Here is a 27,812-nt window from a genome sequence, read left to right on the forward strand (position 1 = left end):
CATGATACTGACCTTTCTGAAGATTCCAAGCCAATTGTCCTTTGAGATGCCCCATCACATTCTGGATTTGTCTGATGTTTCCTTGGGTGTCGTTAACTTGTTCCTCTATCTCTAGTTTTCCCTGCACACCAGAAATTAGATCTAAAGCTTGGAAATACATATGTCTCCTGGGTGCTGCTCTGTACTCCAAACTGCATCACATTAGGAGGCGCCCAACATCTGGTTGTCTCACTTTAGTGAGGCTGAAATTGATCACTGGTGAGGCTCTGACAGCCAGACTTCTGTGTTGTAAAGGTATGTTTCACACCTTGTGACCACTAAATAATCTATGGGGTGGTTTCTTTGTTTTGTTGGTCTATTTTTGTTTGTTTAAATTAAGTTAAAATGTACATACAGTAAAATTCATCTCTTTTAGAAAGTGAGTTTCTTGTTTTGTTTTTGGTAGGTTTTTTTTTTTTTTTGGTGGCGCCTTACAGCATGGAGGATCTTAGTTCCCCAGTCGGGATTGGACCCGTGGCCCCCTGCATTGGAAGCGTGGAGTCTTAACCACTGGACCGCCAAGGAAGTCCCTAGAGTGTGAGGTTTTTTTTTTTTTTTTTGCGTTACGCGGGCCTCTCACTGTTGTGGCCTCTCCCATTGCAGAGCACAGGCTCCGGACGCGCAGGCTCAGCGGCCATGGCTCACGGGCCCAGCCACTCCGCGGCATGTGGGATCTTCCCGGACCGGGGCACGAACCCGTGTCCGCTGCATCGGCAGGCGGACTCTCAACCACTGCGCCACCAGGGAAGCCCTAGAGTGTGAGTTTTGACAAATTCATACACTCATAATCATCACCACAATCAAGAGATAATACATTTCTGTCACCCCCCTAAAATTTGCCCGTACACCTTTTTAGTCAACACTTACACCATACTCTCTGGCAACCACTGATCTGTTTTCCGCCCCTATAGTTTTTTGCCAATATCATACACTGGCATATCTCATTTATTGCGCTCCACTTTGTTGCACTTAACAGATATTGCTTTCTTTTTTTTTTAACAAATTGAAGGTTTGTGGCAATCCTCCATTGTCAGATGATGGTTAGCATTTTTTAAGCAATAAAGTATTTTTAAAATTTATTTTATTGAAGTATAGTTGATTTACAATGTTGTATTAGTTTCTGCTGTACAGCAAAGTGATTCAGTTATACATTTATATATATACTCTTTTTCATATTCTTTTCCATTATGGTTTATTACAAGATATTGAATATAATTCCCTGTGCTATACAGTAGAACCTTGTTGTTTATCCATTCTACATATAATGGTTTGCATCTGCCAATCCCAAACTCCCAATCCATCCTTTGCCCACACCCCCAGCAATAAAGTATTTTTTAATTAGGGTTTGTACATTGTTTTTTTAGACACAGTGCTATTGCACACTTAATAGACTACAGTATAGTGTAAACAAAACTTTTCTATGCACTGGGAAACCAAAAAGTTCATGTGACTCACCTTATTGCCATACTTGCTTTACTGCAGTGTTCTGGAACCAAACCTGCAGTTAACTCCAAGGTATGCCTGTACATGGAATCTTCAGCCCGTAGCCTTGTGCATCTGCTTTCTTCCTCATAGCATAATGCATTTGAGAACCATCCACGTTGTTATGCTTATCAATCAGTTCATTCCTTTTTTTTTTTTTTTTTTTTTTTTTTTTGTGGTACACAGGCCTCTCGCTGTTGTGGCCTCTCCCGCTGCAGAGCACAGGCTCCGGACGCGCAGGCTCAATGGCCATGGCTCACGGGCCTAGCCGCTCCACGGCATGTGGGATCCTCCCAGACCGGGGCACGAACCCGTGTCCCCTGCATCGGCAGGCGGACTCTCAACCACTGTGCCACCAGGGAAGCCCCTAGTTCATTCCTTTTTATTGCTGAGTAGTATTCCGCTGTGTAGATGTACCAGCATGTTTATCCACCCACCAGCTGAGGGACATTGGGTTGTTTACATGTGGTGATTCTTTAGCACCACGCAAATACCCAGTTTCACATCACATCATCCTTTCACCTAATGGCTTTATCATCACTGGTGATCCTTGCCTCAATCAAGTATTTAATTGGGAGTTACAAAATGGTGATTTTCTGATTCTGTCATTCCTTCTACATTAGCTGGAATTCTTCTGTAAAGAAGAGATTTACTTCATTGACTAGGGTTATTTGGATATTCTGAAATACTAAAAAGACAGGATAAATTCTGAAACCCTTCTCTTTAATTATCAGTTTTTAGACTAAGAATTTGGTGCAATAATATCCAATGGTGACAAATTAGAATTGATTTGGGGGGGTTATCTTTTATGGACTCATAGATTTTTTTCCACATTTCATATCTTTAAATTTGTTGCAATCTTTATCTTTTACCCCCACTTATTGAAAGAGTACTATATTAGTCTTTGGGGCTATACAAAGGGATATACAGGGATAAACAGGGATATACAATTCCCATCTTTAAAAAAGGCTGGTAAAAGGCGGGTAGTAAATACAAAATTAATGCAGTGCTACAATAGCAATGAGAGGAGATTCTATGGGATTCTGTGACAACACAGAAGAGGGAATGCTACCTAGGAAACCAAGTTCATATTATACATTTGATGAGACTTGGAAATTTCTTTGTGATTTTTTGTCTGCCACTTTATTTGTGCTTTGTTTATTCCCTGTTTTTCGTTTTGTCTTCTTTTCCTTGCCCTCCTGTGGGCTACTTGAACATCTTTTAGAATTCCAGTTTGACTTACCTATATTGTTTTTGAGTGTGTTATATTGCATACCCTTTGAAGTGGTTGCTGTAGGTGTTACACTATACACATGTATGTACTTGTCACAGTTCACTGGTGTCGACATTTTATCAATTTGAGTATAGAGAAACCTTACTTCCCTTTGCCCTCCCGTGTTTATAATAACCTTAAATATCTGTTCTACATACATTGAGAACCACATCTAACAGTATTTTGTTTTGCTTCAACTGTCGAACATATTTCAAAATACTCAAGGGAAGGAAAGTCTACTGCATCCACGTTTTTAGTCTTTCCATTGTTCTTCCTTCCTGATGTTTCAAGATTTCTTCTTCTATCATTTCCTTTCTGTTTGGAGATCCTCCTTTAGCCTTTTTTTAAAAAAAATTTTATTTTATATTGGAGGATAGTTGATTTACAATGTTGTGTTAGCTTCAGCAGAGTGATTCAGCTATACATATACATATATCTATTCTTTTTCAGATTCCTTTCCCATATAGGTTATTACAGAGTATTGAGTAGACTTCCCTGTGCTATACAGTAGGTCCTTGTTGATTATCTATTTTATAAATAGTAGTGTGTATATGTTAATCCTGACCTCCCAGTTTATCCCTCCCCCCCCCACCTTTCCCCTTTGGTAACCATAAGTTTGTTTTCCACATCTGTGACTCTGTTTCTGTTTTGTAAATAAGTTCATTTGTATCATATTTTAGATTCCACATATAAGTAATATCATATGACACTTGTCTTTCTTTGTCTGACTTACTTCACTTAGTATGATAATCTCTAGGTTGATCCATGTTGCTACAAATGGCATTATTTCATTCTTTTTTTATGGGTGAGTAATATTCCACTGTATATAGGTACTGCACCTTCTTTATCCGTTGATGGACATTTAGGTTGTTTCCATGACGTGGCTATTGTAAATAGTGCCGCAGTGAACACTGAGGTGCATGTATCTTTTTGAATCATGGTTTTCTCTGGATATGTGCCCAGGAATGGGATTGCTGGATCATATGATAGCTCTGTTTTTAATTTTTTAAGGAACTTCCACACTGTTCTCCATAGTGGCTGTACCGATTTACATTCCCACCAACAGTGTAGGAAGGTTCCCTTTTCTCCACACCCTCTCCATCATTTATTGTTTGTAGACTTTTTGATGATGGCCATTCTAACTGGTGTGGAGTGATACCTCACTGTACTTTTGATTTGCATTTCTCTAATAATTAGCGACGTTGAGCATCGCTTTTCATGTGCTTTTTGGCCATCTGTGTGTCTTCTTTGGAAAAATGTCTATTTAGATCTTCTGCCCATTTTTTCATCGGGTTGTTTGGTTTTTTTTAACAGTTTTTTTTATATATTTATTTACTTTATTATTTTATTTTTTTGGCTGCGTTGGGTCTTTGTTGCTGCGCACCAGCTTTCTCTAGTTGCATCGAGTAGGGGCTACTCTTCACTGCGGTGCGCCGGCTCCTCGTTGCAGTGGATTTTCTTGTTGCGGAGCATGGGCTCCAGGTGCGCAGGCTTCAGTAGTTGTGGCTCGCAGGCTCTAGAGCACAGGCTCAGTAGTTGTGGCGCACAGGCCCAGTTGCTCCGCGGCATGTGGGATCTTCCCGGACCAGGGCTTGAACCCGTGTCCCCTGCATTGGCAGGCAGACTCCCAACCACTGTGCCACCAGGGAAGCCCTGTTTGTTTTTTTGATATTGAACTGCATGAGTTGTTTATATGTTTTGGAGATTAATCGCTTGTCAGTCACATCGTTTGCAAATATTTTCTCCCATGCTGTGGGTTGTCTTTTTGTTTTGTTTATGGTTTCCTTTTAGCCTTTTTATTTTTAGATTAGGTCTGCTGGTGACAAATTATATTAGTTATCCTTCATCTGTGAATGTCTTGATTTCCCCCTTTACTCTTTTTTAAAATGCCTTACAATTTTGTCACTTTTCAAATTGAAGTATAGTTGATTTACAATACTATATTAGTTTCAGGTGTACAACATAGTGATCCAATATTTTTATAATTATACTCCATTTAAAGTTATTATCAAACATTGACTATATATCCTGTGCTGTACATATGTCCTTGAAGCTTATTTATTTTACACATAGTAGTTTGTACCTCTTAATCCTCTATTCCTATCTTGCCCCTCCCCCTTCTGTCTCCCCACTGGTAACCACTAGTTTGTTCTCTATATCTGTGAGTCTATTTGTTTTGTTATATTCATTCATTTCATTTATTAGATTTCACATATAAGTGATATCATACACTATTTGTCTTTCTCTAACTTATTTCACTAAGCATAATACCCTCCAGGTCCATCCATGTTTTTGTAAATAGCAAAATTTAATTATTTCTTATAGCTGAGTGATATCATATATATATATATATATATATATATATATATACACACATACACACACACACACACACACACACACACACACACTATGAACATTGGGGTGCATGTATGTTTTTGAATTAGCGTCTTTGTCTTCTTCAGATAAATACCCAGAAGTAGGAATGCTGGATTACATTGTAGTTCTATTGCTAGTTTTTTGAGGAACCTCCATACTGCTTTCACAGTGGCTACACCAATTTACATTCAGACCAACAATGTACAAGGGTTCCCCTTTCTCCACATCCTTACCAACATTTGTTATTTGTGGTCTTTTTGATGATAGTCATTCTGACAGGTGTGAGGTGATATCTCATTGTGGTTGTGATTTGCATTTCTCTAATAATTGGTGATGCTGGGCATCTTTTCATATGCCTGTTGGCCATCTCTATGTCTTCTTTGGAAAAATATCTTTTCAGATCTTCTGCCCAGTTTTTAATTGGGTTGCTTGTTTTTTTTTGATATTGAATTGTATGAGCTATTTATATATTTTGAATATTAACCCCTTATCGGTCATATCATTTGCAAATATTTTCTCCCATTCTGTAGATTGTCTTTTCATTTTGTCAGTGGTTTCCTTTGCTGTGCCAAAGCTTTATGTTTAATTAGGTGCAATTTGTTTAATTTTGCTTTTGTTTCCTTTGCCTTAGGAGACAGATCCAAAAAAATATTGCTACAATTTATGTCAGAGTGTTCTGCCTACATTTTCTTCGAGTTTTATGGTATCCAGTCTTACATTTAGGTCTTTAATCCATTTTGAGTTTATTTTTGTATATGGTGTGAGAAAAATGTTCTAATTTCATTCTTTTACTCCCCCTTTACTCTTGAGGTGATTTTCGCTGAATATAAAATTCTGGGTTGACACTTCTTTTCTTTCAGGGCCCGAAACGTGTTGCGCTTTTTGTTTCTGGCCTTTGTGATTTCTGATGAGACATTCAGTCATTCGAATTGTTTCCCCCCTATATGTAAGGTGTCATCACTCTCTTGCTGCTTTCAAAATTTTTTTTCTTTAGTTCTCAGAAGTTTGATTATGACGTACCTTGACATAGATTTCTTTGGGTTCAACCTGTGTGGAGTTCATTCAGTTTCTTGACTCTGTAGGTTTGTGTCTTTTGCCATATTTTGGAAAATTTTAGCCATTATTTCTTAGAATACTTTTTCTGTCCTACCTTCTTTCTCCTCACCTTCTGGGACTCTGACAACACAAATACTAGATTTTTTGTTATAGTCCTACAGGTCCCTGAAACTCTGTTTTATTGTTTTGTTGTTGTTGTTGTTTGTTTTCCAAACTATTTTCTCTCTGTTATTCAGGCTGGGTAATTTCTATTGATTTAGCTTCAAATCCACTGATTCTTTCTTCTGTTGTTAAGTCTACCCATTGAGATTTTTACTTGGGTTATTGTAGTTTTCAGTTCTAAAATTTTTATCTGGTTCTTTATATCTTCTGTTTCTCTGCTGAGACTTGAGGCATTTTTATGATAGCTGTTTTAAAATCCTTAGCATAGAATTCTAACAGCTGAGTCATATTGGTGTTGGCATTTGTTGTCTTTTTTCATTCACGTTGAGATTTTCTTGGTTCTTGGTACAACGATTTTTTAAATTGAATCCTAGACATTTTGGGTATTATAAGACTGCATCTTATTTAAATCTTCTCTTTTAGCAGGGCTCCTCTGACACAGTACCAGTGGGGAAAGGGGTATGCCACCTCCTTATTGCTGGATGGGGTGGGAGTCTAGGCTTCCACTCAGCCTTTGCAGTCAGGGGTCGAAGAAGGGCTGCAGTTCTGCAGGGTGTGGCTGGAGTACAGCCGTTACTGTCTGTAACTTTTTCTGTCCTGCTGGACTGTCCTTTTCCCGGTCCTTTGCCTAGAGAGAGTAGGCTTTTGTTGGGCCTTCCTTTGTCTGTGTGTTGTTTCTAGGTGGATGGCTTCTCCAGCTCCCAGCTTGGGATACATGAAGCAAAAAGAAAATCTAAGGAATTCTCTGCTGTGTTGTTCTTCAGGTCTTGAGGTCTAGCCAGTCTGCCTTCTTCTCGTCACCTTTCATAGTCTTATGTTTGTTTTATATATAACGTCTAAGGTTTTTAGCTGAACTTAGTGGAAGGAACAGAGAAAAGCCCATCTGCTCCATTTCTCCAGAAGCAGAAGCCAGGAGGGGAGTGAGTCCTTATATCTTTGATGCTTAAATTGTCCCATCTTTAGCCAGTGGGATGAGCTGGCTCCTGTTGACATTACTTATTATTCTTTGATAGCTTCCTTGGATCCCGAGATGTTCTAGGCTTACCTTGTATTCTCCCTGCCCCACACCTGGAATCAGTCTGTTCTACAAGGGACCCTAGCTGGCCTAAGCCAGTCCTGGGAGGCCATTTGTCTTAGTCTGTTCAGGCTGCTATAACAAAACACCATGGACTGGGTGGCTTAAAAAACAGACATTTAGGGACTTCCCTGGTGGCGCAGTGGTTAAGAATCCGCCTGCCAATGCACGGGACACGGGTTTGAGCCCTGGTCCAGGAAGATTCCACATGCCGCAGAGCAGCAAAGCTCGTGTGCTACAACTACTGAGCCTGCACTCTAGAGCTCGTGAGCCACAACTACTGAGCCTGCGTGCCCTGGAGCCTGTGCTCCGAAACAAGAGAAGCCACTGTAATGAGAAACCTGTGCACCGCAACAAAGAGTAGCCTCCGCTCTCCACAACTAGAGAAAGCCTGCACACAGCAGTGAAGACCCAACACAGCCAAAAAATAAATTTATTTTTTTAAAAAAAAAATCCAAAAAACCAGACATTTATTTCTCGTAGTTCTAGAGGCTGGGACGTCCAAGTTCGAGTCAGAATCAGTTCTTGGTGAGGGCTCTCTCCTGCCTTGTTAGACAGCTGTCTTCTCCCTATGTTCTCATATGACCTTTCCACGGTATAGAGAGTCTGTCTTCCTTTTCTTATAAGAGTGCTAATCATCACAAGGATCCCACTCTCATGACTTCATCTGAACTTAATTATTCCCCAAAGCCCCACCTCCTAAAACCATCTCACTGGGAGTGGGGGCTTAGACATATGAATTTGGCAGGGGGTGGGGAATGGGTGCATCACAAACAAACATTCAGCCCATTATCCCATTCCACTTGCCAGTGAGTGGTTCCGGCATGGGGCTTCTCTCTTCCTAAAGAAGATGACAGAGAGGCAAGGGCTCTCTCCTTTCTCTACCTACCTGGGGTATCTGGTGTTGGGGCCAACCACTTGCTGCCAGCCTAAGGACAGGGCCAGCACAGAGAGGGCAGAGTCAAGAGCATCATAGGACTGGGAGCTAGAACCCTGATTTTCCTGTCTACAGACAAGCTGTTTCATTTTGGCTCTCGTTCTGCCTCAACCCTGACCTGCCTCAATCAGCAGCTGAGCAAAGAAAAAAGAAAACGTGCAATAGGTCAGGGAGGTCAGTATGTCACTTGGTCTCTCTCCTGAAAACCTCTGATCTGAACCCAAAAGAAATCCATGCACACACTTCTTTACACCTCTGTTTATTCTTCCTTCTCATGAAAACCACTGACATGTGCCTTTCATGGGGGAGGGAAGACAATGCTGCAAGAGTGTTCAGGATCCCTAGGCTGAATTCTCAGGTGGTAACCTAGGAAGCCAGACATGCAGGAGGCCAGGCCCCTAGGGTCCTGGAGCTGGGGCAGCCCCTGAAGAGAAGTTCGGAGGGCAGCTCCACATGGGCCCCGTGAGCTCTTCTTCTCAGCCCAGGGAGCTCATCAGGGTCTGGGCCTGCTTCAGTTCTGCAGGGGCAAGAGGTAGGTAGGCAGGCGGCAATTAGGCAGGATCTGGGAGGGCCCCTTACCCTCCAGGTATACAGCTGAGCCTCACCTGCCAGGAGGACCTGGAACTTGTCTGCTGAGAGGGACATGGTAACAGGCTGGGCCGGGGCACCCGAGGCAGCTGCCACCTCCAGCCGCAGGTGCACCATGGGCTCTTCCACGGACCGCAGCAGGCTAGAACTCAGGGTGTAGTCCACCCGCCAGCCCACGCCTGTCAGCCTGTTCACTGCAAGACCGAAAGGGGCTCAGGGTCACAGACAGGGGAGCCAGGCAGCCCTAGCCCATACCCTGGTTCAGCCCTGAACCCTTCAGGGCTATGTGGCCTTTGAGAAGCTCTCATCCCTCTGATCCAGGAGCTCAGATTACCCATAGCAGATCTCAGAGGAAAGAAACCGGGGCTGGTGTCAGGAATCCCAGCTCTGTGACTGCTCGACATGTGATGTGGTTAAGTCTCCTTTCTGAGGACAAACACCTCCCAAGCCACATGCACCTTCTAGAATGGAGCCCAGCCCCCACCCGGGCACCCCACACTCACCTCGCAAGCTGCAGGCCCGCAGGTGCTCCTGCAGGGAGCTTTGCTTCTCCTCATAACAGCGACACAGGCTGGCTGCATGCTCTGGGGGCCGAAGGGAGGTCCCCTGAGCTAGCAGGTGGGTGCTGGGGCTTAGGCCACTCAAAGGGCAGGTCTCAGGCTCCTGGCCCAGAGAGGGCAAGGTGCATCTCAGGGTCACACAGCCTGACCTTTGCCTGGCACCCCTTGGCCCACAGGTTACCCACCTGCCTGCCCTCATCCCTGTACCTTTGGGCAGCCCCAGCTGCTGCAGTTCACTGGACAAGGACTCGCCATCCACGCTATGCTTGGCCGCACTGGAGAGGATGAAACTCAGCACTGCCACTGTGGCCTTCACATCACCCGACTCTGGGGGGAGCCGTGGGTGGAATGGGGGGTGTCACTGTGGCCCCAGCCACCTCCTTGACACCCCACTATCTTCAGCTCAGAGCCTCCAGGCCTCCTTGAGCCATGAGCACCGCTACTGCCCCACTGGGAGTGGGCAGAGGACCCTAGGGCTGGCAATGTCTTTCTTCCCTCATGCTCCTCTGCTGAGGCAGGTGGGTCAGAGTGGGCTGTTGGGAGGAGGGGCCTCTGTGCCGGGCCCCAGGCTGAATACCCGGGTTTGCCCAAAGGTCTGCGGACCCAGTGGGGTACTCACCAAACCTGGCATCAGCGGTGAGCTTCAGGATCTTCTCATACTGTGGAGAAAGGAGGCCCTCAAGGGGTGCCGGACCCCCACTCACTAGCCCCCAACCCCTGGCCTGGATCCTGTGGTAAGGACACGAGGTATCTAGGGAGGGTGGGAGCTGATCACCCGTCTCCCTGGGTCTGGTGCACTTTCAGGGCAGTGGGGGTCACAGGGTCATGGGACAGTGGGGTGCGGGGCCCTGCACTCACGTCAATCCCCTGTCCCAGAAGGTCCTTCAGCACCTGGCTACACAGCAGCCTCAGCTTCACGGAGGACTGGAGGGGAAGGCCTTACATCAGCCAGACTGACCCACCTCACCCCTCCATGCTGGTGGGCTGGCTCAGAGAAGGCTGGCCACATACCTGACCAGTCACACAGCATGTTCGGACAGCCCGAGAGCGCTGAGGCCCCAGCCCAAGAGTGACCTCCCCACCCTCCACCCTCAGAGCCCCCACCCCCAAGACCCCATGCACTCAACGATTTTGGCCAGCGTGCTGATCTCTGCCAGGACCCAGTCAGGACAGTCCAGGTCACCACAGAACCGGAACCTCTGCAAGGGAGTAAGGTAGGTGGTCAGGCTGGAGGGCCGGCTGACGTATGGCCAGGTGTCTCCCACGCCACTGCTCCTCAGGGTTCCTGCTGCCTGTCCAAGATGCGTGCCCTCCGGCCCACGTCTTCTCCCCCAGTACCAGGCTGTTTGGAGAACCCTCTGCCTGACTCACACTGCCACCAAACCTTGTTCTCATGGCTGTCCCAGCAGACATGACTGGGCACCTTCTCCGTGGGAGAGCCCACTCTAGGCGCTGGGGGTGCAGCATGGAACACAACAAAGTACCTGGCCTCAGGGTGTGCGTGACCATCTCACCTTCTCCTCCTTTCCCTCCCCAGCTCCAGCCATACTGGCCTCCCTGCTGCTCCTGTTGCAGATTAAACGTGGCTTGCTCTCTCACTTCACTCAGGTCTCTGCTCAAATGACACCTCTTCTGATGGACTTTCTCTGACTTTGCTTTCTTAAATAGCCCCTCACACAAGGAAATGTTTGGGGTCAGTGGATGTATTCATTATCTTGATCATGGTAATGTTTTCATGAGCATATATGCATCGAAACTTATCGAACCATATATTTGCACACACATGGTTTGTTTTATGTCGATATTATCTCAAGGAAGCTGTTAAAAAAAAATAAAACAGCTCTTCACCATCATGCTTTAGCTGTTTATCTTTCCTTCTTGATCTCCATGGCATTTATCACAGAATATATCACGTTTTATTACTTATTCAAGGCCCATCTCCTCTGTCAGGATGCAAACCCACCTGGTTAACCACATCTTGACAATATCGTCCACCCCCCGATCAACTGTCCTTTGTCCTGTTTCTGTGGCAAAGCTCTAACGCACAGCAATATACATGTTCATCTTCCCACGCCTCTGTCTGGGCTGCTTACAGATGATGGGAACAAAACCCGCAAACTGGGTACACGGTCAGTCCACGTTCTCCTGATTCTGCTGGGCCCTCAGTGCAGCCCCATAATCCCATGTCCTCTACTTGGCCCCATCGTTCACCTTATCAATCACTTCAGACCTGCTCCATGACCCTTTAACCTCCAATCCTTTTCACCTGTCATCCCCCTGATCACACCTGACTCCACTGCCCTGGGGCTTCTACATGGGCCTCCAATGAAGTTCTCTAGCCATGGTCACAAATGACTTTCTTCACTAAATCTAGTCTTCCTCTTCCTTAACTCCTCAGCAGCATCTGACACAAACACATCCTTCTTCCTGAAGCCACATACTCTTCTGGATTTCTCCCTATGGCCTAGCCTCTGTCTCATTTTCTGGCTCACCCTCCTTTCTCCAGCCCCAAATGGTGATCCCTGCAGACTGCCTACTGTCATTATTCTGGGGCAGGGGACTAGGACTGCTGGTGAGGTGGTGGGAGTGTTAAGGACAGCCTTGTACTTCTTCTCCTATTTCAGGAGTTTTTACCCATTTTGTGGCATCGACTCATCAGGCATCTGGTGAAGTCTATAGGCTTTTCCCAAAATGATGTTTTTAGATGTACAAAATACACAGGAGGGTCTTCCCTGGTGGTCCAGTGGTAAAGAATCTGCCTTCCAATGCAGGGGATGTGGGTTCGATCCCTGGTCAGGGAACTAAGATCCCACATGCCGCGGGGCAACTAAGCCCACGTGCCGTAACTAAAGAGCCCTGTGTCACAAACTACAGAGCCCACGCGCTCTGGAGGCCACACAACAACTAGAGAAGAGAAAACCCGCACGCCACAACTAGAAAGAAGCCCGTGCACTGCAAGAAGCTCTGCAACGAAAGATCCCACGTGCCGCAACGAGGACCCGACTCAGCCAAATAAATATTTTTTTAAATACATAGGAAAAACTCCATACTAAAAGGAACTAATTAAAAGTTATCAAAATAGGGAGTTCCCTGGTGGCCTAGTGGTTAGGATTCTGGGCTTTCACTGCCATGGCCCTGGGTTCAACCCCTGGTCAGGGAACGTAGATCCTGCAAGCCGCGTCGAGTGGCAAAAAAAAGTTATCAAAGTATTCAAAACAAATTGGTGATGTGACATATGTTTCAAGTCAAATAATGACAGTAATTTAGAAATGAGCATAAACAATAGGTAAACAATGCCAACAGCTGTAATGTGATATGAAAATATCTGATTTCTATTAGTGACAGTCAGAGGTGCTGCTAATCATAGTGGGTTGCCAACACTCATAATTGAAGAAAATACTAAATTTCAGTTTGAGGTCAGCCAAAATTGAGAGGTAATATTTCTCCTAACTTCATGGGTCCCTGACTTCTACCCACAGAAGTCTTCTACCATCATCTCTGTATTATTTACTTTTTTACCATAAGCACGTGTTCCTTGTGCAATTTCTTAAAATGCTGGCTTTTCTCTGAGTTCTGTCCTAGGTCCTCTCTTCCCAACTAATATTCTGGCTGAGACAGGTTACACATTTCAGGGTTCAATGATCATCTTTGTGCTGATGACTCCCAAATTTATAACTGCCATTGTAGATTCTCTTCTGAGCTCCAGACACTTAAATCTAGACTGTCTCCTAGCCAGCTGCACCTGGCAGCTCAGACGCCTCACTCAGCGCGTATCAAAGTAACTGGTTCTCTTCCAGCTGAAACCTGCCCCCACCCCAGTGAGCACCACCACCTGGGAACCACGCCCAGACCCCTCCCTCTCCTTTTTCCCTCATGCATTTAGTCCCTGAGCCCTGCTGATTTCCCCCACTTCTATCTCCACTCTCTCCACCATATCTCAAGTCACTACCATCTCCTGGGGGGCTTGCTGCCCCTGGCTGGGCTCTCTGTTCCTCTCTTGCTCCCTCCACAAGTCAGCTGAAAGGCTCTTCCTAGCTTCCCAGCACCCTCTTCTTAAAGTCCAACCTCCTCTATGTGGCTCTCAAGACCCAGCAAGCTTTGGTCTATGCTTACCTGTCGAGCTTCATCTTTCACTAGCCTGCAGTTTCTACTCTTCCAGGTGATGAAATGCATTCATTCCTAGGGAGCCATGCTCCCTCTCACCTGAAGCCTTTGAATGCTGTTACCTGTCTGAAGATACAGCCTCCCACCAGCCCTGCTCCATGCCTCCTAACCCCTGATACGCAAACTGCACTGCACCCAGCTAGCTTTCTTCCCTGCTCCCAGGCCCTCATATGATGTCATCCTTGGGTCGCCTCCCTGACACTATGCACAAGGTGAGTTTGGTCCCTTCCCCTCAAGTCTTAACTATGACTGCCCATTCAAACTTCCAGCTTGGCCCTTCCCTCCTGCAGCCAAAGTCTCAGTGCCTGGCACAGTGCATGGTATACAGCAGGCACTCACAACCTGTTGAAGGAATGAATGGATGTATGAGTTGGGAAATCCCAACCCCAAATCTACTCCTTTCTGGCTCTGGGAAGAGCGAAGGGCCTTCCTAACAGTGCAGGAGACTGAGCTTAACTGTAAGCAAGTTTTTCTCCAGGTCCCACAGGAGCGCTGGGAAGTGGGCACCTTTGGGAGGGCCTCTTGGGGCAGAGGAAGGCCTGGAGGGACAAGCCCCAGCTCGTGTCCCGGGGGTGCGCGGGCCCTTCCTTTCCGTCAAGGCACTCCTAGCCTGCCGGCCCGCCCTGCCCTACGCATCCTGCAGGGAGGAGGGTGAAGGGAGGCTTTTTTCTACCAGAGCCTCGGCCCTCACGACTGCACCCAAGTGTCTGCTGAGGGGCCCGGCAGACTTCCCATCTCCTCGCACCCGGCGCCCCACCCTTCCCGCAGCCGCGGCGGTGAGATTTGGGGTCTCGTACTCTGCCCGCCCCCAGCACCCACTGCCTCGCATCACCCCTCATCCCTCACCATCGCGCCAGGAAGCCCGCGCCCAAGACTTCCACTTTCCGGTCGCGCCGGGTCAGGTGATGTGGCGGTCACGTGACGCTGGGGCGCGGGGGCGGAGGCCTCCTCGGATCGGGGCGGGAGCAAGTCGGCCAGCTCCGAGCTGTTGGGGCGGAATACCGGGTCCCTTTCTCAGTCCCCAGAACCTTTCCCTGGAAAGGGCCAGCGCCAACCCCCAGGTTAACTGAGAACAGAACCAAAGCAGTAGGAAGAGGTAGTAGAAACCGTTTAATTTGTTCTCCTTAAGGGAGCGGGAGCCTTCCGTTCTGCCGGGGTATTCAGGTCGTCTCCGAGTTTTGCGTCAGTAAGCAATGCCATTACATACAGCTGTGGGCTGTGGCAAAAGACGTATTTTAAAAATTTATTGGAATAGAATGCACATACAGGAAATTGTACGTAGTGTAAACACAGAGCTTAATGAATTTTCTTTTTTTAATTAATTATTTATTGGCTGCGTTGGGTCTTCCGTTGCTGTGCGCGGGCTTTCTCTAGTTGCGGCGAGTAGGGTCTACTCTTTGTTGTGGTGCGCGGGCTTCTCATTGCGATGGCTTCTCTTGCTCCAGAGCACAGGCTCTAGGCACGCGGGCTTCAGTAGTTGTGCCTCGTGGGCTCAGTAGTTGTGGCTTGCGGGCTCTAGAGCGCAGGCTCAGTAGTGTGGCGCACGTGCAGAGCTGCTCCGCGGCATGTGGAATCTTCCCGGACCAGGGATGGAACCCGTGTCCCCTGCATTGGCAGGCGGATTCTTAACCACTGCACCACCAAGGAAGCCCCTTAATGAATTTTCATAAACCATACACCCCATGTAACCAGCACCCAAATAAGGAAACATTACCAGTACCCCAGATATCTCCTTCAAGTGCCTAGGTATTTTATTTCATTTTGATGAATCCCTTAAGGTGCCTAGCAAAAAGGCCTGGAACAGTTGACACCCTCAGGAGAACTGTTTTGCAGCTTCACCAACATCAGATGTTTGTCTTAATTTTTCCCAACTTAATGGGAGAAAAATAGGTTGCTTTAAATTGCATTAGTCTGCTTACTTGTGAGTTTGAGCTAATGGCTTGTCTAGGAAAACTAAGTTTCCCATGTTCACTTGAAGAGGAAAAAACAAAAAAACCCAAAATAGCAACAACAAAAATACACTAGAGAATAGACTAATAAACAAAGAAAAAATTGAACAGTTTGAGATCTGTCTTCAATTCCATGCCCCTCACCCATACACTAGGCCCTGCTTGTTTTATTGTTGCAGGCTTTCAAAGTACAGATGGAGCCTATGGCAATTAAACTGCTCCCTAAATAGAAAGAGATGGAACGCTAATTCCTGCTAAAATTGATCTCACTTATAAAGAGCTTTCTAAAAATCATAAACATCATCATGTTGAAGTCAAGAGTGTGTTACAATACACCATATCAATAAAAAATTTTAAGAGTATAAGAATAGTTCTATTTGTATTTCATCATCTCAGTAGGTTAAAGAAAAGAACTGATACATTTGGGAAACCATTTTTTTTTATTAAAAAGAAAAAAAATAGTAATAGATGAAAACTGCCTTAAGTTGATAGAGTATTTGCAAAACAAAACCGCAAACATCAAAGGGACATATTATTTAAATTTGGAAATAAGGCAAAAAGGTGGGTGGCCTGTCCTTTTAATGTCATACCGGAGCATTGGCTCACAGATTTGTTTCACAAATAAAGATGATTTGCCTATTTAGGGCAGTGGTTCTCGGACTTTACAGCGTATCAGGATCATCTGCTGGGCTTGTTAAAACAGTGTTGGGCCCCACCCCCAGAGTTTTTAATTAAATAGGTCTCCGGTGGGACTTGAAAATCTGCATTTCCAACAAGTTCCAGGTGTGCTGAGATTTCCAGTTTGGGGACTACACTTTGAAAACCACTCATGTAGGAAAATGTACCTGAGAAATTATGTTAACTCACAGATTTCTGTCCAATAGAAAAGTTAACCCCAAAGATTAGAGTTTTATTGCCCCATGGGAAGTTAGCAGGTTTTGTCTCTAACTTAGCACACACTTCAAAGTGCCTTTGCCAGTGCACTAGAAATACTTCTCAGAATGTTCTTCGAGTTAGCTTTACCATCTTACTGTTCCCTCATTAATTGAATAAAATATTTGACATGCATTCCTTCACTTGTATGAAAGTCACGTTTTTCATTTTTTCAAATTAAACTTTGATAGAGTATACTTGTGTACTAGTCCTGGACAGGAGTATACAGATACTAGTGTATATGTTTTTAAATATTTTATTTATTTAGCTGCGCAAGGTCTTAGTTGCGGCACAATGGGATCTTCCTTGCCACGTGCGGGATCTTCAGTTGCAGCATATGGGATCTAGTTCCCTGACCGGGGACCGAACCAGGGCCCCCTGCATTAGGAAGTCTTAGCCACTGGACCACCAGGGAAGTCCCACTAGTGTATATTTTAATACTAGACGTATTCCTGTTAAAGTCAGAATCAGTAACGCACTCTCATTGTGACCCAGCATTGTCCTAGAGGTGTTAAGGCCAGGGGTTCTCAACTGGGGGTGATTTTGTATTCCGGGGGGATATTTGGCAATGTCTGGAGATACTCTTAGTTGTCACAACTAGGGAGTATTGCTGACGTCCAGAGGGCAGAGGGCAGAAGCCAGGGATACTGCTAAACATCCTACAAGGTATAGGACGGTCCCCAGTAACAAAGAATTAAAAGGTGGTCGGTAGCTAGTGGAATGTGCTGGAGCACTGTATGTAGACCAGGCTCTCCAGGCCCACCTGGTGCAGAGGAGTCAGCGGTCCACAGGTGAGCGCCTGCTTGTCCCAGCCCCACACACCTCACAGGTGGAGAGAGGAAGACTTCGTAAGGAGGTGGAGGCAAGCAGGGGAGCCCAGGCCTCATCTGTCTGACCTCCTGCCTGCCTGAGAGAAAGCCCCAGGTCAGCGCTGGGAGGGTCAGCCCAAGTTACTGAGCCCATAAGGGGAGAGCCCTGACCAGAGCCCTGGGACCCTGGGCTAGTTGAAGACCCTATCCTTTTGCCCCACAGATCATCATGGGAGTCCGGTCCAGCCTCTGGCCAGGATGTGATTTTTTTGGCTTCTAATGCCCAGGCCGTCACCTTTCTCTCTTGCCTGCCACACTCGTGCAGCCCCACAGCGGAGGTGAGTGTCTCCTTGAGGGGGTCTGAGGGGCTGGGGGTGCAGGCCCATGGTCCAGGGTCAGTTCCTCGGGCTGGACCAGGGGGCCAGTCCCAGACAAGTCCCTGTGCATCTTCACCCTCAGCCAGGACTTCCCACACCACACAGTACAGCCACGGCTGCGGGCAAGGGGGGGACCCAAGGACTGACCTCCGTGAGACTGGCAACCTCCTAGCGGCCCTGCAGCAGCTCTGCCCCCCCAGACCCCACCTCAAGCCCCGTGTCCATCCGGTCTGCCTCCCCAGGCTTCAGAAAACATTGGGCTTTGGGGACTTCCCTGGTGGCGAAGTGGTTAAGAATCCGCCTGCCAGTGCAGGGAACACAGGTTCGAGCCCTGGTCCGGGAAGATCCCACATGCCGCGGAGCAACTAAGCCCATGCGCCACAACTACTGAGCCTGCGCTCTAGAGCCCGTGAGCCACAACTACTGAAGCCCACGCGCCTGGAGCCCATGCTCTGCAACAAGAGAAGCCACCCAATGAGAAGCCCGTGCACCGCAACGAAGAGTAGCCCCCGCTCACCGCAACTAGAGAAAGCCTGCACGCAGCAACGAAGACCCGATGCAGCCAAAAATAAATAAATAAATTTTTAAAAGCCAACAAACATTGGGCTTTGTACCCGCTACTCCTCACACTAGGTTCCCTGTCCAGGAGGCTGCTGAAAGGGGAACTGGTCGCACCTGTTGGAGAAAGGTCTTAGGAAATCACCTTCTTTGGGATTAGTTCCACCTTCATTCACTCATTTACCAAATACTCACTGTCTCTTTCTCTATGTCAGGCTCTGGGGTGATAGGTCAAGCAGGGTGCCCACCCTGAGGAGTTCCCCCAACTCTGTTGGTTGTTTTATTTTTTTAATATTTATTTATTTGACTGTGCCTGGTCTTAGTTGTGGCGCACGGGACTTTTTGTTGCAGCATGCGGGATCTGGTCCCCTGACCAGGGAATGAACCCAGGCCCCCCCGCATTGGGAGCGTGGAGGCTTAACCACTGGACCACCAGGGAAGTCCCTTCCCTCTCTGTTTAGAGACAGACAGACAGGCAGACTCATATGTCTTCTGATTGTGTGGGCACCCAGGGTTGAGAAGGGGAAGGCCTCATTCACAGGAGGTGATGGTAGGTGTGAATGTGGAAGGGGTGTGGGCGACCATAGGGCAAGGGTGTCCAGGCAGAGACCAGCTTTTGAAACTGGGGTGGGGACAGGCCCTGCTCTATCTGGAAGGCTTCCTGACCCTGCCAACTGCAGGCCCTGGCTGGATCACAGGTAATGGTTTCATGTTGATTTTTCAAAATGATAGTTGGTACATTTGAATTATATAACTAAACATTATTGTAATAAAAATCACAAAATAGAAGTTAAAGAAACAAACAAAAATCAGTAAACCCCTTCTCTCCCCAAATAACTACTCTAACAGCCCTTTCTGACTTTTTTCCCATGCATACGCAACTCTGACCCAGTAAGAAATGTACATTTGGTCTTCACCGTGGGTTCCTGACACAGAGCTCCTAAATCCCTTGGAGTTTCCTGGGCAATAGGAGCCTCTTTTGTTCTAAAGAGGTGACTCTGGGTGGGCTCCTGGGTAGCTCCAGGATGGGGGCTGGTCGCCAGGAAGACCAAGCCATGATTAGAAGCTTGGAGAGGGTCTGCAGAGTGAATTAACTGTTGATTCTACCTACATGATGAAGCCTCTATAATGATCTGGGAACCACACCCCAACTCCACGGGGACAGAAGCTCCTGTGCTCGGGACCCCCCCAGCCTTTGCCCTATGTGTCTCTTCATCTGGCTGTTTATCTGTGTCCTTTATCATATCCTTTAATGAGCCATTCGCAGTTTCACTGTACCGGCCGTGCGTACTTAGACATGCATGGCTTAATCTTTGAGACAAGCATATGCTACTGGCAGGATTAGAGCTGGAATTACCGTGGGTGCTGGCACCAGACTTGCCCTCCAATGGATCCTCGCAAAAGGATTTACATATCCTTTATTATATAGTAAATTGGTGAGCGTAAGCATTTGCCTAACTTCTGTGAGCTGTTGTAGCAAATTATCTAACCCAAGGAAGGGGTGGTGAGGACCCTGATTTGCAGTCAAGTTGGACCGACTGGGGGACCGACTACTTGGCGATTGGTGTCTGAAGTAAGGGGCAGTCTTGTGGGACTGAGCCTTATCCTGTGTGGTCTAATGCTATCTTCCGGTAGACAGTGTCAGAACTGAATTGAATTGTAAGACACTCAGCTGGAGAATTGGTTGGTGTGGGGAGAAACCCACACATTTGATGTCAGAGTATTCAGTGTGGAAGAATAGCGTTTTTCCTTTTAGCAAATGTGAAAATAAGCTTTATAAAATAGTATCCTATCCTATATTCTGTTTTGGAACCTAATTTTTCACTCAGTGGTGACTAGTGGCAGGCTTTGAATAGGCCAGGAATTGTGCGGGCCCTGCCCTGGGTTCCAGCAGCGGTGAGAGCACTGGAAGAGGAGCCTAACCAGGCTGCTGGGTGACCTTGGGTAAGTCTCTGCCCTCCTCAGAGCCTCGATTTTCTTGGTCAAATTAAGGGTGTGGGTAGTACTGGATCAGTGTCTGAAAGTGAGAGCTGCACTGCACAGCTCCAGGGGGAGGAGGAGGGGTATTCTTGTCATAATCTGTGTGAATGGCGTGCCCAGAGTTGAGTAATGAATGGGCCCTGCCCGAAATGTGGTGTGTGAACCTGTTGGTACACAAGATGATTTTAGGTGGCATGCAAATGCATTCAGTTTTATAGTTACCTTCTATTTGTAGTAAATGATACCGATTTTCAACTTGAAGGCTTATTAAACCACATTTGTTGTTTTTTGTTTGTTTTGGCCGTGCTGTGTGGCTTGCGGGATCTTAGCTTCCCAACCAGGGATCAAACCCGGGCCCTCGGTAGTGAAAGCGCTGAGTCCTAACCACTGTACTGCCAGGGAATTCCCTCCCCAGAGTTTCTGATTCAGTAGATCTGAGGTGGAGCCTGATAATGTGCATTTCTAACAAGTTCCCAGGTGGTGTTGCTGCTGCTGGTTCAGGGACCACACTTTGAGAATCACTTACCAAATTGCCTTTTTATTATTTTTTTATATGATAAAATATAATAAAAATAGATTTATTATAAGGAATTGGTTCACAAGATTATGGAGGCTGACAAGTCCCAAGATCTACAGAGTGAGTTGGCAAGTTGGAGACCCAGGTGATGTGATGGTGTTGTTCCAATATGAGGATGGCAGGCTTCAGACCAAGGAAGAGCTGAGGTTTCAGTTTGAGTCTGATGGCAGGAAAAAGTCGGTGTCCCAGCTTGAAGGCAGTCAGGCAGGAGGAATTCTCTCTTTCTGGGGGAGGATCATCCTTTCTGTTATCAGGCCTTCAGTGGGTTGGATGAGCCCTCCCTGCTTCCAACCCCAGCCCACCCCGACCCACCCATATTAGGGAGGGCTTTACTCAGACTATTGATTTAAATGTTAACCTCACCCCAAAACACTCTCACAGAAACACCCAGAAAAATGTTTGACCAAATATCTGCAAATTGCCTTTTTAAATACATTTGTTTAGGTTTTAAAAATGAGTAGATGTTCAACATCACTAACCATTAGGGAAATGCAAATTCAGACCATGGTAAGAGAACACTACATACTTATTAGAACAGCTGAACTAAAAAGTAGTGAACTAAAAAGTAGTGACAATATCAATACAGATGAAACTGGATCTCTCATGTGTTGCTGATAGGAATATAAAATGGTACAAACACTCTGGGAAATAGTTTGACAGTTTCTTTTAAAAACTAAACATATACCTAATATGACCTAGCAATTGTACTCCTGGTCATTTATCACAGAAAGATAAAAACTTATGCCTGCACAAAACCCTATATATGATTGTTCATGGCAGATTTATTTGTAAGAGCCCCAAACTGGAAACAGCCCAATATCCCTTGAATGATGGTGAAGCAAACTGTTTTATATCCATACTGCAAACTACTATTGTTGACCTTAGAAATAAAGTTATTTTACTAGCAAAAATGGGTTTGTTTGGAAATGGCAGAGGAATTGCAATTCTGGATAAGCAAGCTACAGCAAAAGTCATAAGCAAGTCCAACAAACAAAGGAGAGGAACATTATAGAGTAAAAGGAGGAAGTTAAGAGGGTTTGTTCTGAATGAAAGTCCGTTGCAGAAAAGTGAGAGTTCAGGGTGATGGTGGTTTCTGTTTGGCTGAGTTGGGGAGGTAGTCAATGTCTTGTAGAAGATGCAATGTACATCTTTTCCTGTTGGGGTCTGTAATTGACAATTCTTCCTGTAATTGACATGGAGTGGTACTGCACAAGAGCTCCCCCTTCTGGCCTTCTGACTCCATTTTTAGTGAGATTTCCCTTTATTTTCACACTATTCAGCAATAAATAAGGACAAGCTATTGATACAGGCAACAACTTGGATGGGTCTCAAGGATATTGTGCTGAATAGAAAAAAAAGCCAATCTCAAAAGGTCAATAGCATATGATTCCGTTTATATAGCAGTCTTGAAATGACAAAATTATAGAGATGGAAAGCAGATCAGTGGTTGCCAGGGGATAGGGATGGTGGGAGGGTGGAAGGTAAGGTGTGACTACAAACCAGTAGCAGAGGGAGCTCTATGTATTGATGGAATAGTTCTGAATCTTGATCATAGGTGGTTACACGAATCTACATATGATAAAATGACATAGAACTATACATTTGGTATTGTTTTGATATTGGACTATACTTATATGTAACCATTGGAGGAAACAGAGTGAAGGGTACACAGAACCTCGTTGCAATATCTTCGAAATCGCTGAATCTATAATGATTTCAAATAAGTTAAAAAATGAAAAAGAATTGATTTAAATGAAAATATTAAGTAAAAAAAAATCAGCAGTACACAGGTCTGGCAAAAATTGACATAGTAAATGACTGAGCATCTCAAATCCACCTAATGTACAATTGCCCCCCAGCAGGCCACCTGCAGGAGGCTGGGGCTTTGGACTCTTCTCCTGCTTGGCATTGGGGTAGGGTTGCGAGGTAAAATACAGAATGCACAGTGAAATTTAGAATTCTAATAAACAAGGAATATTTTTTTTTAGTATAACTGTGTCCCATGCATTATTTGGGACATACTTAAGCTAAAAGAAATTATTCCTCTAAACTCTTCAATGTATTTAATGTGATTATTTTTTTATGCCCTTGTCTCCTAATTCTAATATCTCAGCCATTTATGAATCTGCTTGTGTGGACTGGCTTTTCTCTTAATCTTAGGATACATTTTCTTGCTGCTTCACATGTCTAGTAAATTTTATTTATTTATTTATTTGTTTGTTTTATAGTGGTTGCGCCGGGTCTTAGTTACAGCACTTGGGCTCCTTAGTTGCAGCATGTGGGCTCCTTAGTTGTGGTTCGCCAGCTCCTTAATTGTAGCATGTGAACTCTTAGTTGCAGCATGCATGTGGGATCTACTTCCCTGACCAGGGATTGAACCTGGGCCCCCTGCATTGGGAGCATGGGGTCTTAATCACTGCGCCACCAAGGAAGTCCCATAAATATTTTTTTATATGCTGGACATTGAACATACATTGTAGAGATTTGGATTGTGTTATTGTACTCTAAATAGTGCTGAGTTTTGTTCTGGCCAGCAATTAAATTACTAATGGATTAACTTGACCATGTATGTCAAGGCTTGGTTTTAGGTTTTGTTAGGGTGTGTCTTTTCCCATTTTTTCCTTATGCCTAGGGAATCTTCCTCACTCCCAAAGCATAGCCTTTGAGGCCCTCATGTCAGTTTCTGGGAATGTCCTTCCTTGATTCTTTGGGAAAGTAGTTATATGATCTCCACCTAATTTACTGCAGCAAATGTCATGTCCAGGCTTCAAGGAGCCATTCCAGCAGCATGTTAGAGCTCCAGGTGTTGTTGACAGGGCACTAAATTCTTAGTCACAGGAGAGTGCTCCCAGGTCAATAAATTCTCATGTATACAACCTTTTATTCTACTCTTGGCCCAACACCCTTGTCTTCTCTTATACCTCCTCTCCCAAATTCTTCCAGTATATGTTAGCTCCTGCAACTCTTTTGGTGAATAAACTATTTTCGCCCAGAGCAGGATTGTACTTGTGATCTTGGGCTGTGATGATGACTGACCCTAGTTATTGGTCTGGTGGCAATGTGGGGCAGCAATGGGAAGGGCACACTTTATCATTCTGTAAGGTACCCACCTCAGGGAAGTTCTTCACCTAGTCTCCAGGCAGCAGGAGGCTGTTCTGCTTTTAAGGGTTTGGGGTGGGGGGCTGCTTCTAGCCTAGCACGTTTAGGGAAAACTGGAGGTTCAAGGTTCTCGAGTGTATCCGTTCAAATTTTCCCATACCAGGTATCTGGATCCCATTACTTTTCTATCAGGGACCCTGCATTTAGGATAGGAGATCAATTACGGTTGATCATGCTGTCTCCTTTGCAGTTCTGCCATCCTTATGATTCAATTCTGCGTCTGATTTTCTGCCTATTCTACTTTCCAGGGGCAGGAGAAGAGGGTTTCTTTAAATCCTGTCTTTGAAGAGCCTCTCGCTGGACAAAATATAATATTTCAAGCATCAAAAAGAGCTGCAATGAATTGAAACACATCAACTGTGTTAAGCTATGAGAGCTCTGAGTTGATAGTTATCCAGGTCAAGCCTGTCGTTCTATTTATTTAGAAGAAATAAGTTGATCATCTTTGGAGGATGTTAGTGATTCAACTTTTATTCTAAACCTGGTAAGGGAAAGAATCAAGTTTTTTTTTTTTTTTTGCCTTTCTTTATTTTTTAATTAATTAATTTATTTTTGGCTGCATTGAGTCTTCGTTGCTGCATGAGGCTTTCTCCAGTTGCAGCGAGCGGGGGGGTTACTCTTCGTTGTGGTGCATGGGCTTCTCATTGTGGTGGCTTCTCTTGTTGCAGAGCACGGGCTCTAGGCACGCGGGCTTTAATAGTTGTGGCACGCAGGCTTCAGTAGTTGTGGCTCATGGGCTCTAGAGCGCAGGCTCAGTAGTTGTGGAACACGGGCTTAGGTGCTCCACGGTATGTGGGATCTTCCTGGAACCAGGGCTCAAACCCGTGTCCCCTTCATTGGCAGCTCAATTCTTAATCACTGCGCCACCAGGGAAGTCCTTTTTCTGCCTTTCTTTCTTTTTTTTTTTTTTTTTTTGCAATACGCGGGCCTCTCACTGTTGTGACCTCTCCCTTTGCGGAGCACAGGCTCCGGACGCGCAGGCTCAGCAGCCACGGCTCACGGGCCCAGCTGCTCCGTGGCATGTGGGATCTTCCCGGACCGGGGCATGAACCCGTGTCCCCTGCATCGGCAGGCGGACTCTCAACCACTGTGCCACCAGGGAAGCCCCTTTCTGCCTTTCTTAAACAAACTATAGGGTTACCAAATATAAGAGTTGAGAAGGGAAAATTCTTTTTCATTGTGGTAAAATACAGTAACATAAAACTTACCATTTTTAAAGTATATAATTCTGTGGTATTAAATACCATCACGTTGTTGTGCACCCATCATCCGTATCCATCCCCATGACCCTGTTCATCTTACAAAACAAACTCTCTACCCATTAAACAAAATCTCCTCATTCTCCCCTTCCCCCAGCCCCTATCAACCACCATTCTACTTTCTGTCTTTATAATTTTTACTACTCTAAGTGTTGCCGAGTCCAAGCTTGTGCTGCTTGCTGCACGACAGGTCAGTAAGTCAAGAGACATGTTGGGGCAAGGAATAGCGACTTTATTTGGAAAGCCAGCAGACCGAGAAGATGGTGGACTAGTGTCCCAAAGAACCATCTTACCCAGATTTGGACGCTAGTTTCTTTCACAGAATGAAGAGGGAGAAGTGAGGAGGTAAAGTAAAAGGGCGATGAGTTGTTGCAGATATTTCCTGATTCTGGCCAGGTGCCTGAGGGGAATGGCTTCTTTACTGCAGCCATTCACAGGTGAGTCTGATCAGAATGTTTTCTGTGAGATAAACAAAGGTATTTTAGCTTAATGCTCATTGCATGGGAGGCAGGGTTCCCCGTGATGGGCCATTATGTATACTTTAAGCTATAGGCAACATCCCTTTAGTGATTAACTTGTAGCAAAAGCAATAAAACACAAAGTGAAAGAAACTTTTACAAAGTAAAAGAAACAGATCCAATATGGAGTCAGATTTGTTTTCCCTATTATGTAAGTATCTCATGTAAGTGGAATCATACAGTATTTGCCTTTTTGTGACTGGCTTATTTCACTTAGCATAATGTCCTCAAGTTTCACCCACATTGTAGCATATTGCAGAATTTCCTTCCTTTTTTTTAAACATCTTTATTGGAGTATAATTGCTTTACAATGGTGTGCTAGTTTCTGCTTTATAACAAAGTGAATCAGCTATACATGTACATATATCCCCATATCTCTTCCCTCTTGCATCTACCTCCCTCCCACCCTCCCTATCCCACCCCTCTAGGTGTTCACAAAGCACTGAGCTGATCTCTCTGTGCTATGCGGCTGCTTCCCACTAGCTATCGGTTTTACATTTGGTAGCATATATATGTACATGCCACTCTCTCACTTTGTTCCACCTTACCCTTCCCCCTCCCCGTGTCCTCAAGTGCATTCTCTAGTAGGTCTACATCTTTATTCCTGTCCTGCCCCTAGATTCTTCATGACCATTTTTTTTTTTTTAGATTCCATATTTATGTGTTAGCATATGGTATGTGGTTTTCTCTTTCTGACTTACTTCACTCTGTGTGACAGACTCTAGGTCCATTCACCTCACTACAAGTAACTCAATTTCGTTTCTTTTTTGGCTCAATAATATTCCATTGTATTTATGTGCCACATCTTCTTTATCCATTCATCTCTCGATGGACACTTAGGTTGCTTCCATGTCCTGGCTATTGTAAATAGAACTGCAATGAACATTATGGTACATGACTCTTTTTGTTTTTGTTTTTGTTTTTTTTTTGCAGCACGCGGGCCTCTCACTGCTGTGACCTCTCCCGTTGCGGAGCACAGGCTCCGGACGCGCAGGCCCAGCAGCCATGGCTCACGGGCCAAGCCGCTCCACGACATGTGGGATCCTCCCGGACCGGGGCACGAACCCGTGTCCCCTGCATTGGCAGGCGGACTCCCAACCACTGCGCCACCAGGAAAGCCCATGACTCTTTTTGAATTATGGTTTTCTCAGGGTATATGCCCAGTAGTGGGATTGCTGGGTCATATGGTAGTTCTATTTTTAGTTTTTTAAGGAACCTCCATACTGTTCTCCAAAGTGGCTGTATCAATTTACATTCCCACCAACAGTGCAAGAGTGTTCCCTTTTCTCCACACCCTCTGCAGCATTTATTGTTTGTAGATTTTTTGATGATGGCCATTCTGACTGGTGTGAGGTGATATCTTATTGTAGTTTTGATTTGAATTTCTCTAATGATTAGTGATGTTGAGCGTCCTTTCATGTGTTTGTTGACAATCTGTATGTCTTCTTTGGAGAAATGTCTGTTTAGGTCTTCTGCCCATTTTTGGATTGGGGTGTTTGGTTTTTTTTTATATTGAGCTGCATGAGCTGCTTGTAAATTTTGGAGATTAATCCTTTGTCCGTTGCTTCCTTTGTAAATATTTTCTCCCATTCTGTGGTCTTTTTGTCTTGTTTATGGTTTTCCTTTGCTGTGAAAAAGCTATTAAGTTTCATTAGGTTCTCTTTGTTTATTTTTGTTTTTATCTCCATTTCTCTAGGAGTTGGGTCACAAAGGATCTTGGTGTCATTTATGTCATAGAGTGTTCTGCCTATGTTTTCCTCTAAGAGTTTTATAGTGTCTGGCCTTACATTTAGGTCTTTAATCCATTTGGAGTTTATTTTTGTGTATGGTGTTAGCAGGTGTTCTAATTTCATTCTTTTACATGTAGCTGTCCAGTTTTCCCAGCACCACTTATGGAAGAGACTGTCTTTTCTCATTCTTGCCTCCTTTATCAAAAATAAGGTGACCATATGTGCGTGGGTTTATCTCTGGGCTTTCT

The 27,812-nt window shown here is 45.3% G+C and overlaps 1 protein-coding gene and 2 long non-coding RNA genes across 5 annotated transcripts; 2 read left to right on the top strand and 1 right to left on the bottom strand.

Moving 5' to 3' along the window:
* The first annotated feature begins 645 nt into the window (after positions 1–645).
* Positions 646–11,400, top strand: LOC115862785 (uncharacterized). Its single transcript, XR_009562928.1, has 4 exons — positions 646–797; positions 9,728–10,069; positions 10,145–10,765; positions 11,089–11,400. It is a non-coding gene; the product is annotated as an uncharacterized lncRNA (long non-coding RNA).
* On the bottom strand, positions 7,882–14,647 carry COMMD4 (COMM domain containing 4). 3 transcript variants are annotated; one of them, XM_030874944.3, is made up of 8 exons: positions 13,665–14,494; positions 10,679–10,750; positions 10,410–10,475; positions 10,171–10,210; positions 9,759–9,878; positions 9,495–9,575; positions 9,009–9,185; positions 7,883–8,920 (listed from the first exon to the last, which is right to left on the bottom strand). In XM_030874944.3, the coding sequence occupies exons 1-8, from the start codon at positions 13,722–13,724 to the stop codon at positions 8,880–8,882; spliced, it is 657 nt and encodes a 218-aa protein (XP_030730804.2). In that variant the 5' UTR covers positions 13,725–14,494; the 3' UTR covers positions 7,883–8,879. The 3 variants fall into 3 exon arrangements, with proteins under 3 accessions (XP_060149967.1, XP_030730804.2, XP_030730805.2); XM_030874945.3 differs by lacking the exon at positions 13,665–14,494 and adding an exon at positions 14,562–14,647 and having other exon boundaries at positions 7,886–8,920; XM_060293984.2 differs by lacking the exons at positions 9,495–9,575; positions 13,665–14,494 and adding an exon at positions 14,562–14,647 and having other exon boundaries at positions 7,882–8,920.
* Positions 14,596–18,445, top strand: LOC115862784 (uncharacterized). The gene is made up of 3 exons (XR_004043226.2): positions 14,596–14,811; positions 17,630–17,744; positions 18,026–18,445. It is a non-coding gene; the product is annotated as an uncharacterized lncRNA (long non-coding RNA).
* The last annotated feature ends 9,367 nt before the right edge of the window (positions 18,446–27,812 follow it).

The sequence above is a fragment of the Globicephala melas genome, chromosome 2, assembly GCF_963455315.2.
Source record: "Globicephala melas chromosome 2, mGloMel1.2, whole genome shotgun sequence".
In the NCBI taxonomy this organism is placed as follows: domain Eukaryota; kingdom Metazoa; phylum Chordata; class Mammalia; order Artiodactyla; family Delphinidae; genus Globicephala; species Globicephala melas.